Source organism: Hibiscus syriacus, unplaced genomic scaffold, assembly GCF_006381635.1.
Source record: "Hibiscus syriacus cultivar Baekdansim isolate YM2019G1 unplaced genomic scaffold, ASM638163v2 tig00110044_pilon, whole genome shotgun sequence".
NCBI lineage: Eukaryota > Viridiplantae > Streptophyta > Magnoliopsida > Malvales > Malvaceae > Hibiscus > Hibiscus syriacus.
The window spans coordinates 1,959,671-1,975,011 of NW_024062574.1; the positions used below are offsets into that span (position 1 = coordinate 1,959,671).

Genomic DNA, 15,341 nt, shown 5'->3' on the forward strand with positions numbered 1-15,341 from the left:
TTCGTTTATCAAATGAATATAAAAATTTTGTTACACTCATTTATTTAAATTAATATACAAACCATTCAAGAAAAATATATAATTGGTTCAAGACGTTACATGAATAGTTTATGAAAGGTTTATCTCTGGGTGCAAAGGTTGTAATTCCTTGAAAATTTTAAATGTACGCTCTGCTTCGATTGCATGAAATGAAAATTTAAGGATTTTTTTAATATTCTAAATGATTATAAAATAATATCCGTTCAAAATATTTTTTAATTATTTATAATACATTTACTTTGCAGGTGCAAGTGCAAGTGCTTAAACACGTGATTTTTAAAAACAAACAACACTCATATTAATCACTAAAGTCACCTTACGAGTTTATAAAAATTTTAGTTTTAATACGGTTATGTTAACATTGTAATAATTTTCATCAGTCAAATTTTTATATTAAATTAGAAAAAGAGATACATTGATAATTTTTTAAATTTAAAGATCTAATTAAATAGGGGAAATTACACATTTAGATGAAAATACAGAGAAAAGTATTTAAAAAAACTTGGGAATTGCCCTAATGTGTCCTTGTCTTTGGAATAGATGAACAAAAAGTCTCTCTCTCTTTCTCTATCTTTCTCTCCCGTCCTTTCTCAAACCCTAACTCCCTGATCCCCTTTTTTCTTTTTCCCTTGCATCACGACATCAATCTCTTACAAATCCCTGCCTAGATCGGATCTCTCATATTACTTTCTAGTTGGATTAATTTAAGATCGGAGTTTCTTCAGCGTAAATCCAGGGGTTTCTTTTACAGACCAGTTTTCCCTATTTTCTTCATCTCTTGCTTGGCTGTTTCATGTCTTTTGATCTATCCATTTTATTTCTTTTTAGCTTCTATTTTGTATGATTTTAACTAACATAATCTTATTTTTCTATTAGTTTATCTGAGCTTTTGTTTACGATTCCCCTTTTAGAAAATAGGCAATAAATTTTTGGTAGTATTTTTTCTAGTCTATGTGTTTCCCCCCTTCTTCTTCTCTATTTTATTTGCTAATTACGTTTATAGTTCCATTTTTATTTACTGACCGTGAGCTCTTTATTAATTATAGCTATTTTTATTGCTCTCTTTTTTCTTTGATTTTCTCTAAGATCTATATCTGTTACAAAATAAAACTTTTTTTGTTTGTGTTCTACTTCCACTGAGCTTGAATTATTATTGATCCTTTTGTTTATTTCATTGATCTTTTGTTGCAGATTTCTTGGTATCTTAACACTGGTATTTCTGTTTGATTATAATTGTTATTTCTTCATTCTTTTTGGCAGATTTTCTTTCCTTTTAACATTAGGCTTTTAGCATTATTAATAACAATAGTATTTATAAATTAAAAACATATTAAGGAACCAAATATGCTTCTTAGTACCCCTCAACTCTCTAACGTTTTATTGATGCATATTCTGCCTTCATTGGATTCCTTTTTCATAGTTCCTCATAGCTTCGGTTATAGATGATTACTTGAGCTCATGTCCTTCTTTTAGATCCCATAGGACGTATAGGGGGCGGGCTCGACAGAGTGATGTCAAGGAGAATAGACTTAGAGTTTGTACGTTGAATGTAGACACATTAAATGCTAGGCTGTTGGAGCTGACAGACGTACTAAGTAATAGGAAAATAGATTTTGCTTGTATTCAAGAGACTATGTGGAAAGGGGCTCGCGTCAGAGAGTGTAACGAGTACAAGTTGTGGTATTCAGGCGTAGATAACGCTAGAAATAGGGTAGGTATATTGGTATCCTCTAGGCTCAAGGAAAATATAGTTGAAGTTTGTAGATACTGTAATAGAATCATTATGATTAAGGTTATTATAGAAGCGTAAGTGGTGAATGTCCTTTCAGTGTACGTCCCTCACGTTGAACGAGGGGAGGGGGAGAAACGTTGCTTCTGGGATTCGTTAGATGATGTACTTAGGAGCATTCCGGAAGACCAAAGAGTTTTCGTAGGGGAGACTTCAATTGCCATATAGGTAGTGAAATCGACGAGTATGACGGTGTTCATAGGGGTTTCGGTAGTAGGAACGAGGAGGGGAGTACGTTGCTTGAATTTGCTACTGCACACGATATGGTGGTCACTAACTCATTCTTTAACAAGAGAGATGTGAACTTGATTACGTTCCATAGCGGGGGACATTATACCAAAATCGACTACATCCCGGTTCGAAATCGGGATAGATGGGCTTGCATTGACTGTAAGGTGTTCCCTGAAGAGACATGTGCATCACAACACATATTGTTGGTTTTGGTGTTCCGCGTACGCCACGGGCGGAGCACTCATAGGTAGGGCTGGTAATTATCCATGGGTGAGTGGATTATCCACCCACCTGCCCCGAATAAATGGATGAAAACCGTTGTGAAACGGATGATTAGCGGGTGATGGATGGATTGGGTGATGGGTCGGATCGGATATGGATGAAATTTTTTGACCCATCACCCGATGAAAATATGTCTAATTTTTAAAATTGGTTTATCCCTATTAATAATAGGATGGAGAGGACTTTTGAGAAGTAATAGCTTGTTGATGAAGATTTGAAGATTATATTTGGTGTACAAGACTATACATGATACATTTATTCACTTAAAAAATGTATCACAAACATAGTGTACAAGACTATATAAATTGTGTTCCATTTTGTTTTTGTTTGAATTTGATGAAAATTTATTGTTCATGTTTTGGTTTCTATGAATTTTTGAGTATCAATGTTTGGTTTCTATGAATGTTAGAAGAATTTGAGCTTAGAATGTAAAAATAGGTTTTGTTCATAGTATCATCCATTTCTCATTCGCTCCACCCGCTCCACCCGCGGATGATGGACGGAGCGGATATGGATGAAATTTTTGGTGGGTGATGGATGGTGTGGATGGAGATTTAAACCGTGGGTGATGGGGCGGATGAAGCTCCACCTGACCATCTCCGATCCATTGTCAGCCCTACTCATAGGAGGGCTAAACTAGGTAAACCTAGGATCCTTTGGAAGAACTTACATGGAGCGACAACTGATGACTTTAGAAGTAAGGTTTTGTCTCATACATGTTTTGGAACTACTAACTCGAATGATGCAGATTTGTTATGGAAAAATATGGCAAATACCATCAGAGAGGTGGGCAAAAACACCATTGGGTTGTCGACAGGGAAGGTCAATGATCATAAAGAATCGTGGTGATGGAACGACGAAGTCCAAACTAAGGTGAAGACAAAGCAAACTTGCTTCAAGGAAATTCTACAATGCAATGACGACGAAGAAAGATCGAGAGCTAAACAAAGATACAAAGAGGCAAAGCGGGAAGCCAAGAAAACAGTGGCTAAAGCAAATGATAAGGCATACGAGAAAATATACAAGAGATTAGACACCAAGGAAGAATAAAATGACATCTTTAGGCTTGCAAAATCCAGGGAAAATAAGAAAAAAGATCTAGGTAGCATTAGGTTTATTAAGGACAATAATGATGTTCTTTTAGTGAAAGAGCATGATATAAAGAGGGTTTGGGGTAGTTACTTCTTTGTCTTATTTAATGACGGTGCCTCTCCCTGTAGAGATAATTCCGTTGATGGGTTAGCCGACCATCATACTATGGCCAATGACTGCCCTACAAGAAGAATTGAGAGTGAGAAAGTCAAAATGGCTCTTAGAAAGATGGGGAGGGAAAAAGCTATCGGTCCAGATCAAATTCCTAATACTGTGTGGTTGGCCCTTGGAAAGAGGGAGTTAAGTGGTTGATCAACATCTTTAATATTATTTTAGAGTCTGCCAAGATGCCAGAGGAGTGGAGAGAGTCTAAGGTGATACCAATCTATAATAATAAAGGAGATCCCCAACGTTGTGGTAATTACAGAGGTATTAAACTACTCAGTCATACCATGAAGATATGAGAAATGGTGATAGAGGCTAGGTTGAGACATGCTACTAGGGTTTAGGAAAACCAATTTGGCTTTATACTAGACAGGTCTACTACGGAGGTGATTCATCTACTTCGACGGCTTATGGAGAAATATAGGGAAAAAATAGAGATCTTTACATGGCGTTCATTGACCTTGAGAAGGCGTATGATAGCGTTCCCCGCGATACGATCTGGAAGACCTTGGAAACGAGACGAATCCTAACTGCTTATATCCGGGAGATTCAAGATATGTACTGTAGATCTACTACATACGTCAGGACTACAGTTGGCGACACCGAGGCATTCCCGGTGGAAATCGGACTCCACCAGGGGTCGGCTCTTAGCCCTTACATCTTCGCCTTGATTATGGATGACATCTATTATGCAACACCAGACGGTATTCCATGGTGTATGCTTTTCGCTGATGACATTGTCCTAGTTGCTGAAACAAAAACTGAGCTGAATAGTAGATTGGCTACCTGGAAGACTGCTTTAGAAGAAAAAAGTCTAAGGATCAATATTAAAAAGACAGAGTATTTATGTTCAAATTTTAGTGGGAGCCAAAATGATGAAGATGTAAATGTATGCATCGAAGGACACGTTCTCCCCTCAAAGGATTGTTTCAAGTACCTAGGGTCTATGATACATAAAGATGGGAGTGTAGATGATGACGTTACATACCATATAAAGGTGGAATGAATAAAGTGGAGGGTTGCTACTGGAGTTTTGTGTGACAATAAGGTGCCTCTAAAACTTAAGGGAAAATTTTATAGAATGACAATAAGACCAGCGCTGCTGTATGGATCAGAATGTTGGGCAATCAAGAAGGATCACGTAAGGAGGATAGAGGCCGTAGAAATGAGAATGTTTCGATGGGCATGTGGTAGGACTCTGTGGGATATGACACCAAACTCTGCAATTAGGATGCCCTTGGGGGTGGTGCCTGTATCCGAAAAATTGAGGGAGGGAAGACTACGGTGGTTTGGGCATGTCCTTAGGCGACAAACGTCGGAGGCTGTCAGAAGGGTAGAGTCGATTACAGTAGACGGTGCCAGAAGGAGATGACGACCAAGGAGGAAGTGGATAGACTGCTTGAGATCTGATTTAAAGGATTTAGCCCTTACCGAGGACATGACCTCTGATAGGAAAGTATGGAGACTTAAGACTATGGTAGCCGAGTAGTGTGGGTCACAACCATAGGGTGTAGTATCTCTGTCTTTTTTTTAATGCCTTTGTAATAATTTCCATGACTGCTACTTTTTATAGGTTTCTGTCATTGGGATTTATGAAGGTTAAGAACTAGGGTAGCGAAGTAGTGTTGCCTTAGTTTTAGGTTTTAACCCATTTGACTTTATTCCTTCTAGTAGCTTGTTATCGCTGAACCTTGTGTATCTTTCTCTGCAGGTTCCCTCCTTTTAATTTTAGCTGGGACTTACGTTTCTGTCTATATGCAGAGATCTTACGCAAGGATTTATTTGCAGGGATTAATTCCAATACAGACACGCATATGAAGACTGTTCAACTATGTATTTATTTATTTATTTATTTATACATGCATGTATTTTATCTTTATTTTTAATTTTCTGTCTGTCGGAAGTCTTCAACAGAAGCTGTTTTCAACCTGGTGTTGGGAGCAGCCTACTACCCTACTTCCCCCTTATCTCATTGTATATGAGAATAGGTTTTGTTGTACACATTTAGTATTTAAATTATCAATTTTAATATTAATACTTAAATTTTTAATTTTTTCAAAACCATAAATGACATTTAGTTTTCATTTCATTTTAGTACACTGTCATTAAAAATTTAACGCGTTTAGTACTCGAACTATCAATTTTGGTTCGTTTTAGTACTTAAACTTTTAATATTTTCAAAACTTAACGATAAATTTTGAATGGGTACTAAAATGGAATAAAAATTAAAGTTTTTAACGGTAGGGTACTAAAGTGAAACAAAAATTAAACTTTACGTATGCTTTTTCAAAAAAATAAAAGTTTAAATACTGAAACAGAACAAACCCGGTAGTTTAAATATTAAATGCGTAATTTACCCAATTAAATATAAGAAATTAGGAGATTTAATTAATATTGTTGCTTTATTTTAATCTGGGGTGCATATGACTTCATGTTTGAATTACATCCATCCACTTGATGAATTAATTAATGAATCAAACATATTTCTTCTGTTTAAATAAGACAATAATTATACAATTTGTCTCCTTCAAAAAGAATATTATATAATTTGTTAAATAATTAAGTTAAACCAATAATTGGTTAAAGAGAATTATATATTTATTAATTCAATTAAATAATCTTAACCATAACTAGGCTTTTCAATTTTCCAGTAGCCAATTCAACAGTGTTATAAAGATCCACATTTCCTCTGGTTTTTCGCTGATAATTTCTGGGGTAGAAATAGAAAGAGAGTTTCAATGGCGAATCTACAGCCTGAATATGATCGAGCAAGTGAACTGAAAGCTTTTGATGAGACAAAAGCTGGTGTTAAAGGACTTGTGGATGCTGGAATCAAACATGTTCCTCGGATGTTCAATCGTCCACCATATGAATTAGAGAAGAACTCATCTGTTTCAGTTGGTGGCAATGGCATCCACGCTAGTGTTCCGGTTATCGATCTCGAAGGCACGAAGGAAGATCCCGGGGCTCGTCGGGAGATCGTTGAGAAAGTTCGAAACGCATCGGAATCATGGGGTTTCTTCCAAGTCGTGAACCATGGAATCCCAGTGAGTGTCCTGGAGGATATGAAGGATGGTGTCGTCAGTTTTTTCGAGCAAGATTTGGAGTTTAAAAAGAAGTTCTATACTCGGGATAGTACGAAAAAAGTGATTTACAGTAGCAATTTTCATCTTTATAGCTCACCGGCAGCAGACTGGAAGGATACACTTTTCTGCTGTATGGCTCCCGATCCTCCCCTGCCGGAAGAGTTACCGGAGGTATCCAGGTATACTATTATTCGCTCATTTGATTCTTTTTTGTTACATAATCGTGATAAACTCAACCCAAAATGCTTTAAATCTTGTTACACATGTGGAGAAAATTTTCTGTACCTCTAGTCGATCACAATCCTTTAGGCCTACGAGATCTGTTATGGACAAATCTATTATCAGTCAATTCTATTTATTTGTCCATAGTAGATCTCGTAGTACTACCAATAGTATTACCGACGTATAGCACGTTATTATCATCGACAAATCTGTACATGCCTAGGGATAAAATTTGGGTTGGTTTGTAGGGATGTAATAATGGAGTACACAAAGCATGTAAGGCAATTCTGTTGTTTGCTGTTCGAGTTACTGTCGGAGGCTCTAGGATTGCAGCCTGATCACCTGAGAGACATGGATTGTGCCGAAAGCCTGATTATTTTGTCGCATTATTACCCGGCGTGTCCGCAGCCTGAACTCACTCTCGGTATAACCAAGCACTCCGACAGTGACTTCCTCACGGTGATCCTACAAGACCATATTAGTGGCCTTCAAGTTCTTCATCAAAACCAATGGGTTGATATCACCCCGATTCCCGGTGCCCTAGTCGTTAACATCGGCGATCTTCTACAGGTAACGTCGCCTCTCGTTAAGGACGTTGCAGATGTCGAGATTCGAATATACACGAACCGACTCGAATACGTCCCGATTACTAATTCGATATTAGTTTCCTGTGCTTTTCTTTCAGCTGATATCGAATGATGTGTTCAAAAGCGTGGAGCATAGAGTGGTGTCAAGATCAGTAGGGCCAAGAGCATCAGTGGCCTGCTTTTTGGGGACTGTTCACCAGCCAAATACAAGAACTTATGGACCAATTAAGCAATTATTATCAGAAAAAAGTCCTCCAAAATACAGGGAAGTCACTATAAGAGAATATGTTTCTTATTTCAATTCAAAAGGTCTTGATGGTAAATCTGCCCTCCCACATTTCAAGCTCTAAACATGTTCATGGAGGTTAAATTACAGCACCAAGCAATCACCAATAAATTCTATCATTTGGATTTCTTTCTGTAAATGTTGGCCAATGAAAATTTTAAATGTTGACCAATTAAATCGATTTGATGTTTAAACATCAAATATCTATATCCCGATTATTGATTCTAATATTTGATTTGGATTAGTCAATCAATAGATAAGATACCAGTGATTATATAAAAAAAACATCAAATATCTATACAATAACACTTAAATTTAAGGAAAAAAATAACTATTAGAGAGAAATTTCACTATGCCAAAGAAAACTATAAGAAAATCTCACAAACATACATTATACCATAAAATCTTAATTACATATAGAGTAAACTACACATTGTCCTCAATTATAGGGTATTATTTTATTAAGTTCTTCGATTACTAAAAATTAAAAAATGATCATTCGACTATAGAGTGTTGTTTTGTTGAGTTCCTCGACTGTTAAAAGTTACAAAATGATTAGCCGACTATTCATTATGTTCCAAACTCGTCATTTTCTGTTAGAAAATTGACTACATTATGAGCTGAACATTAACTTGTTGATGTGATATGATAAAATTTGATCATAGAATATCAAAAACTATCATATCTCAGTCATCATGTTAATGTCCAGCTTAACAACCATTAATTTTTAACGGAAAATGAAGAGTTTGAAATATAATAAATAGTCGGTGACTATTTTGTAACTTTTAATAGTCGAAGGACATAACAAAATAACATTCTATAGTCGAGTGACTCAATAAAACAAGGAAATCATTGTGCACTTTACCCATATATATATATATATATATATATATATACTGTTTAATTAAACGGTATCCACCGCATCTTAATTTTTCCTTTCAATCTACTTCATCAAATAAATCGAACTATAAATTATTTGAGTTGGACCATATTTGAGTTGGCCCATAAAGATGATGATGTTACATTTATACAAATTAAAAGCAACCTCCGAAATCATATTATTGCAATATTCTTTGGTTTATTTTAGTTTTATCAAAATATTTGTTGGTTTATTTTATCGGATCCACTGATGAATTAATTAATGAAACAAACATGTCTTCTGTTTAAATAAGACAATAATTATACAATTTGTCTATAAAAAAACTCTGCAATCTGTTAATATAATTAAGTTTAACTTGCTGATGGAAGTCCACTTGATGAATTAATTAATGAAACAAAAATGCATTCTGTTTAAATAAGACAATAATTATACAATTTGTCTATAAAAAACTATGCAATCTGTTAACATAATTAAGTTTAACTTATGGAAGTGGTTGAGAGATAAGACAATGTGAATTTTCATATTCTTCTCCCTCTCTTCTTCAAGAAAATGCTTTGTTTTTTAAAACTTGTTTATTATTATTTGGGTTAACTACATGATTGATCATTTATGTTTGTGTTTTGTCCACTTTTCTTTACTAATTAAAAAAATATAATATGTGATAAAATAAGAAGAATAACCGAAAGAAGTATAACAATTCGAGACGATAAAAAAATACAAACGGACTATTATGATAAAAAAACATAATATATAGGATATATTTGACAATATGACAATATGGGCTAGATTATGATATAAAGCTTGACTTGTTGCTCGATTATTATGGTATAAATAAAAAAACTCGATTTGTTCTTAAGGTTTCCCTCAATAAAAAATGTTTAGCCACGTGGAAAGATCACAATAGTTCGATTCTTACTAGCTTTATCTGCTAGTAAGTCTTGGAAGTTGTGACAGATGGATGTCATGAATGCTTTCCTACATTTAGAACTTGACAAAGACATCTATATAGAGTAACCAAGAGGCTTGAGAGCAAAATTCATCCCAAGTATGTCTATAACATGATATGGAAAGATCAGTGAGTTCTTAATACAAAGTGATTTTACAGTTGCTCATTTAGATTCTAGTTTATTTTTTAAAAAGAAGAGCAAGGAAAACTAGCAATAGTGTTAATATATGTGGATGACTTAATCATCACAGGATATCATTATGAGGAGATCCAAAGAGCAATGGAAAATATTTCTATTAGATTTCATATGAAAGAGCTTGGAGAATTCAAACATTTTCTTGGACTCGAAGTGGAGCAGACGAAGGAAGGATTATTTTTGAGACAACAAAAATATACATGGGATCTTTTACAAAAGTATGTGATGCTTAATTGCAAACCCATCTCAGCTCCCATATATCATAATATAAAACTACAAGAAGATAAAGTAAAAAGTTTAGAAGATGTTACCATGTAACGACAGTTAGTTGGAAGTTTTGAGACAATGATATGCGAAGGTTGACAATAGGGTACATGTTTATTTTTGGATCGAGAGCAATATCATGGTGTAGCAAGAGACAACCAACAATATCCTTATCAAGCACCGAAGTGAAATATTGATAGACAACATCAACAACACAAGAAAGTACTTGGTTAAAGCAACTAATGAAAAACCTTCATTACCGAACGGATTATCAAGTAAGGCTTTTTGCGATAACCTATTAGCTATACGTCTAGCAGAGAATACAATCTTTCATGCAAGGACAAAACATATAGAAGTGCACTATTACTATGTTCGCAAAAAGTTCCTTGAATGGGAGATCAAGATGGTGCCAACAAAGACATATGAACAAGTTGTATATATTTTCATGAAGAGTAAGTAAATCAAAGTTCAAGAAAATCAAAGAAGCACTCGAAATGGTTTGCAAATCATCCATGGGAAGAAATTTGCATTGAGGGGGAGTGTTAAAGACAATGCAAAATCTAGGGAAATTTAATGTGTGTGTGTATATATATATATATATATAAGAATATTCTAGAAAAATATAGAAATTGTAGATGCGTATAAGTATCCATAAGAAATTAGATATTTGTAATATTTAATATTATATCTAGAATTATCTATTAGAAGAATCTAGATATTTGTAATGTTAAATGGTTAAGATGATGACATGTGTCAACAATCCAATGACCATTAGAATCTATGAATAGGGGTGAGTTTTACCATTGTAGAAAAGTGAAAAGGTGAGAAAAGAGTGTCAAAAATATAAGTTAGAGAAAGAGAGTTTAGAGGTAGAGAAGAGAAAAGTAGTGGGGGTAAATGAACAATAATGTAATTGTATTTTGTATCAATAAAAATGTCTCTTCTCACAAGTTTTCCAACTAAGCTTTAGTTATTTTTATGTTCTTAGTTGGTGTAGTGTGAGTGGTATATCTTAGGTATTCTATAGTAGGTGTGTTGGACTCATCAAAATTTCCAACACAGACAAATACTACAAAAGCTCTACGCCTATAAGTATGTTAGTATTGATATACTCAAAGTGGACTTGACAATATCAATCATAAATCTTAGCAATAATTTTCATCGTCAATAAAGGGTACATCAAATGACATCTTCCATTTGAATTACGAAAATCATTCAAAATGTTTGAATGTTCATTGTCTTCTTGATCGCATACTAACTTTGGCAAACTTCTTCATTCAAGACACTCAAATGTGCATATACGAGAACAAACTTCAACTCCTTATGTTACCTGAACTATCTGATCTTTAACCAAAATGTGGAAATTTTGATAACGTAACTGAAGCTTTTGCAGTCTAAGGGTCTTCCTGTAGGAGGAGTCAAGATCACTAACCGTAAGTTCTTAAGGTTGTCGCCCCGTCTTAATGAAATTGATGTGCAATTTTGGTTAAACTTTGTAGGTTTATCGCTTGCGATTATGCAATATTAGAAATGATATCTTGTGTAATATTAAAGTGGAGATGGAAGGAGGATTGGACAAGAACCTTAGAGATATTGTATCCATCTAGAAGACTGTATCTCAAACAGAACAAGGTTACAACAATATGGTCTCGATGAGCACATTCGGAGAACTGGCACATGCCTCCAAGATGGTGTTAATTTTGTCTGATCTTCCTCATAGGAATACCTCAGCATATTACGGAGACCTCATTTTGTTCGAGAAAGATTTTATTAGATGGAGACGATATCTCGAACATTCTTGGCCAGTTCTCCTCCCATCTAATCTTCGATATTACCCAACATATTTGTTTCAAACTTGTGTCATCGCAAGCCAGAAAACTCAAGAACTTTGCCAAAATTTGAGCTTCAATTTTGTTCAGATGCCACGAAAACTTTAGGCGCTCGTAGTTAGACATGTTCACTCCAATAGGTACAGTAGTAGCTTGTAATTTCTCCAGTTTAGTTATCAGACTTCCCACATTTCGATTTCGGATAAACATAAAAAATTATATTATAATTTTAACAATATAAAATTAATTCATTAATAAAAATTAAAAAACACTTACAAGTAAAAAAGGTAAAGTATACAAATGGTCCCTTAACTATATGATATTGCTTTATTAAGTCCCTCAGCTATTAAAAATTATAAAATAGTCCTCTGACTATCGAGTGTTGCTTTGTTTAGTCCCTCGACTATTAAAAGTTAAAAAATGGTCTCTCTACTATTCATTATGTTTTAAACTTGTCCTTTGTCGTTAAAAAAATGATGATATTATGAGTTGAACATTAACTTATTGATTGTGATATGATAAAATCTAATCCTAGAGATATTCTCTCCATCCAGAAGAATATATCTCAAACATAATAAGATCTCATCAATATGCTAAGGTTTTTTACCAGCAAAGACAGAGACGAAATAAACACACTCTTGTAGCCATATGCGACTTCTCTGAATGTGCTCTCCAAGACCGCCCTACAAATAAAGAATTACATTGATGAGGGCTATGACTTTACAGATGATACCAAAAGCTCTGCGTACATAAGTATGTTACTATCGATCTTCTCAAACTAGAGTTAAAAGTGTTAGAAGTATAACAATCCGAGACGATAAAATAAAAAAATATTATTTAAATAATCGAAAGGAATATATAAAAGTAAATATACGTTTTGAGGCATGCAGTTACGTAGTTTCCTTAAGACAGATTTTTAACCACTCCTATGGTGCTTAAGATCATTCGTCATCTGTCTCCCATGATACAACAACTAGATGGTCAGCTACAGTTGCACTTCTACAGAGATCACTAACTATTCCTTACTTTCGTCTATCAGTAAAAAAACCAGAGAATAAAAGAATTCTTTTGAATTGTTTTTAAGTTGTTTTGAATTATGTTTAACCTACTAGGTTTACATGATATTTATAAGGATTTCATATTGTAAACAATTGGAAAAATTTCACCTAATGAAGCATTAATGAGAATCAAACAATCAAACAATTTTCAAAATTATTGATTTGATTAAAAGAACCTTTTAATTCCTAAACAAATTTTGAAAAGATATGCTCTATTTGAGGAAAAATATTTCACATTTGGGTTAAGATATCTGTAAGCCCACAAAGAGCCCAACTGGTTCAGACATTCATGTTTCCCACACTGTGCATGTATGCACATGTACAAATCAACAAGTGGTTTCACATTTTCCTCAACGACGTTTGAATCAATTCTCATTCAAATCTCCAAAATTATCAAATTTTTCAACAATGATCACTTTTATTTTTATTTAATTAAGATATGGTCACTTTCATTTTTATTTAATTAAGATATAGTCCCCACGAGTTAATTATCGTTAACAGTTAACAAATTAGGTAAGATGATATTTTGTTATAATCACAAATTAGGTAATGTGTTATTTTGTTATAATCACATGTCGTGCCATGTGTCACCATTTGATTGGAGGAATTTTTTTAATTTTTTAAAAATAGGACTAAATTAAGAGAATATCTAAAAAAATAGGGACCAATATGTGATTATACTAATATATTTAACTGTCACATCACCTAATATGTTAACTGGTAACGTCAGTTAACATGTGGTAATCATATCTTAATTAAATAAAAACGAAAATGACCATATATTATGTTTTTTGAAATTGGTGAGGAAAAGTGGACAAAACACAAAGATAAGTGATAAATCATGTGAGAGTTGAGAAGCTTAGAAAGCCTCTCTATTTATAAGATTAGTTCAGGGGGGAAATCATCCACAATAAAATCAAATATAAATCTTTTTGAATTTAAACTCTTCCTGAAACTCCTGTTATAAACGAATGAATCTGGCCTTAAAGCAGTCCATGTTTAATTTCGATCAGTTTATAACTCCTGTAATTAACTCTTGTAACTCTTGTAATTACTTTGTAATTGGTATAATAAACACGCTGAACAGAGCTGTAATATTGTTCATATACTTCCAAGTTTCTTAGGCATAATTTTAAAAACTGACTGTTCAGATTTTAAATTTTTAGAAATAAAATTAACAGTTAATTAATCAGTCGTTACCATTTGAAATTTAAATTAAACCAGGTCACTTCGCAGCCTGCAAATATCAGAATCAATTCTTTCACAATCTTTTATACTCAAGAATATCCTTACAAATTTTATCCAAAATGATAGAATCCGTATGGATATTTCGAAGCCACGTATTACCACGATCACGACCACAACCTCCCATGAGCACGAGCACGAGCTGAGATGGACGGTGTTTCCCACTCAAAAAAGGAATGAAGAATGAATACCATAATTACCCAAGCCTAGTGGTTTTCCCACTCAATATGGGATAGTGTTTTACGCATTACCAACATTTCCACACTAAGGCGAAAGAATTCTTCTGAAACTCAGAAAATAATCTTCTCATAAGAGCAATAGTGGAATTAGTTACTTAAACACTAATAAACGTATCTTGAACTAGTACATAGTGATGATGAGCAATCATTCTCTTAGAAAAGTGAAACTAGTCTTGAACTTTCTAAGATAAGGGTAAACTCATAACACACAACTAACCCCTTACATCCACCGAAGTCTTTGATGTGTAATATATATATACACAAGTGTATATTTAGCCATCTTACCTTAGGACTCTAGTAAGTGTATTAGAAAAATAACCCAACGTTTTGCATAGAATGTGGTTAATTCTTCTCACTTACGTAGGCTATTTCATCAGGTTTATCTCAACATAAACCACCCTAAAATTGGGCTATGAAATAATTAAGAGCCTTTTACAACAGCTCAACCTCTCAAAGGTTATGGTGATTTTCTTCAAGTTCATTATAAATGAACCATCCATACTCCGGGATAATAAATCATTAAGAATAAATATTCAACCTCATCAATCGGTGAATTCAATATGTCATTATCAACTGGACCATCCAAACTCTTGGATTTGAATTCATTAAAAGTTTTCATAAAACTCAACCTTTATAGCTGTAAGTTTATCTTGTCATTCTCAATTGGGACTACCCACTCAACTATGGGTTATGAACTTATTAAGAATATATATTCAGCCAAATTCGATAAATTCATCAAGTCTTTCTCACTAAGACCACCCAAAATCTGGTCTATGAATTTATTAAGAGCAATCAAGTTTATCCTGTGCATGTACATTATTCTTCATAGGGATAGGTAGGTAGAAATGTACACTATGAATATTTTCATGGTTTCGTTTGACCACAAGAAAATTATCAACTAAGTT

The 15,341-nt window shown here is 34.0% G+C and overlaps 1 protein-coding gene across 1 annotated transcript; it reads left to right on the top strand.

The window, feature by feature from the left end:
- The first annotated feature begins 6,321 nt into the window (after positions 1 to 6,321).
- LOC120213867 (1-aminocyclopropane-1-carboxylate oxidase homolog 1-like) lies at positions 6,322 to 7,901 on the top strand. The gene is made up of 3 exons (XM_039211915.1): positions 6,322 to 6,863; positions 7,155 to 7,476; positions 7,592 to 7,901. Exons 1-3 carry the CDS (start codon positions 6,337 to 6,339, stop codon positions 7,841 to 7,843), a joined length of 1,101 nt encoding a protein of 366 aa, XP_039067846.1. The 5' UTR covers positions 6,322 to 6,336; the 3' UTR covers positions 7,844 to 7,901.
- Positions 7,902 to 15,341: the final 7,440 nt, after the last annotated feature.

Excerpts from the sequence above, each read along its gene's own strand:
- LOC120213867 (XM_039211915.1), top strand. The coding sequence starts at position 6,337 with ATGGCGAATCTACAGCCTGAATATGATCGAGCAAGTGAACTGAAAGCT. Across the intron at positions 6,864-7,154 it reads GAGTTACCGGAGGTATCCAG|GGATGTAATAATGGAGTACA; the intron begins GTATACTATTAT and ends GTTGGTTTGTAG. Across the intron at positions 7,477-7,591 it reads ACATCGGCGATCTTCTACAG|CTGATATCGAATGATGTGTT; the intron begins GTAACGTCGCCT and ends CTTTTCTTTCAG.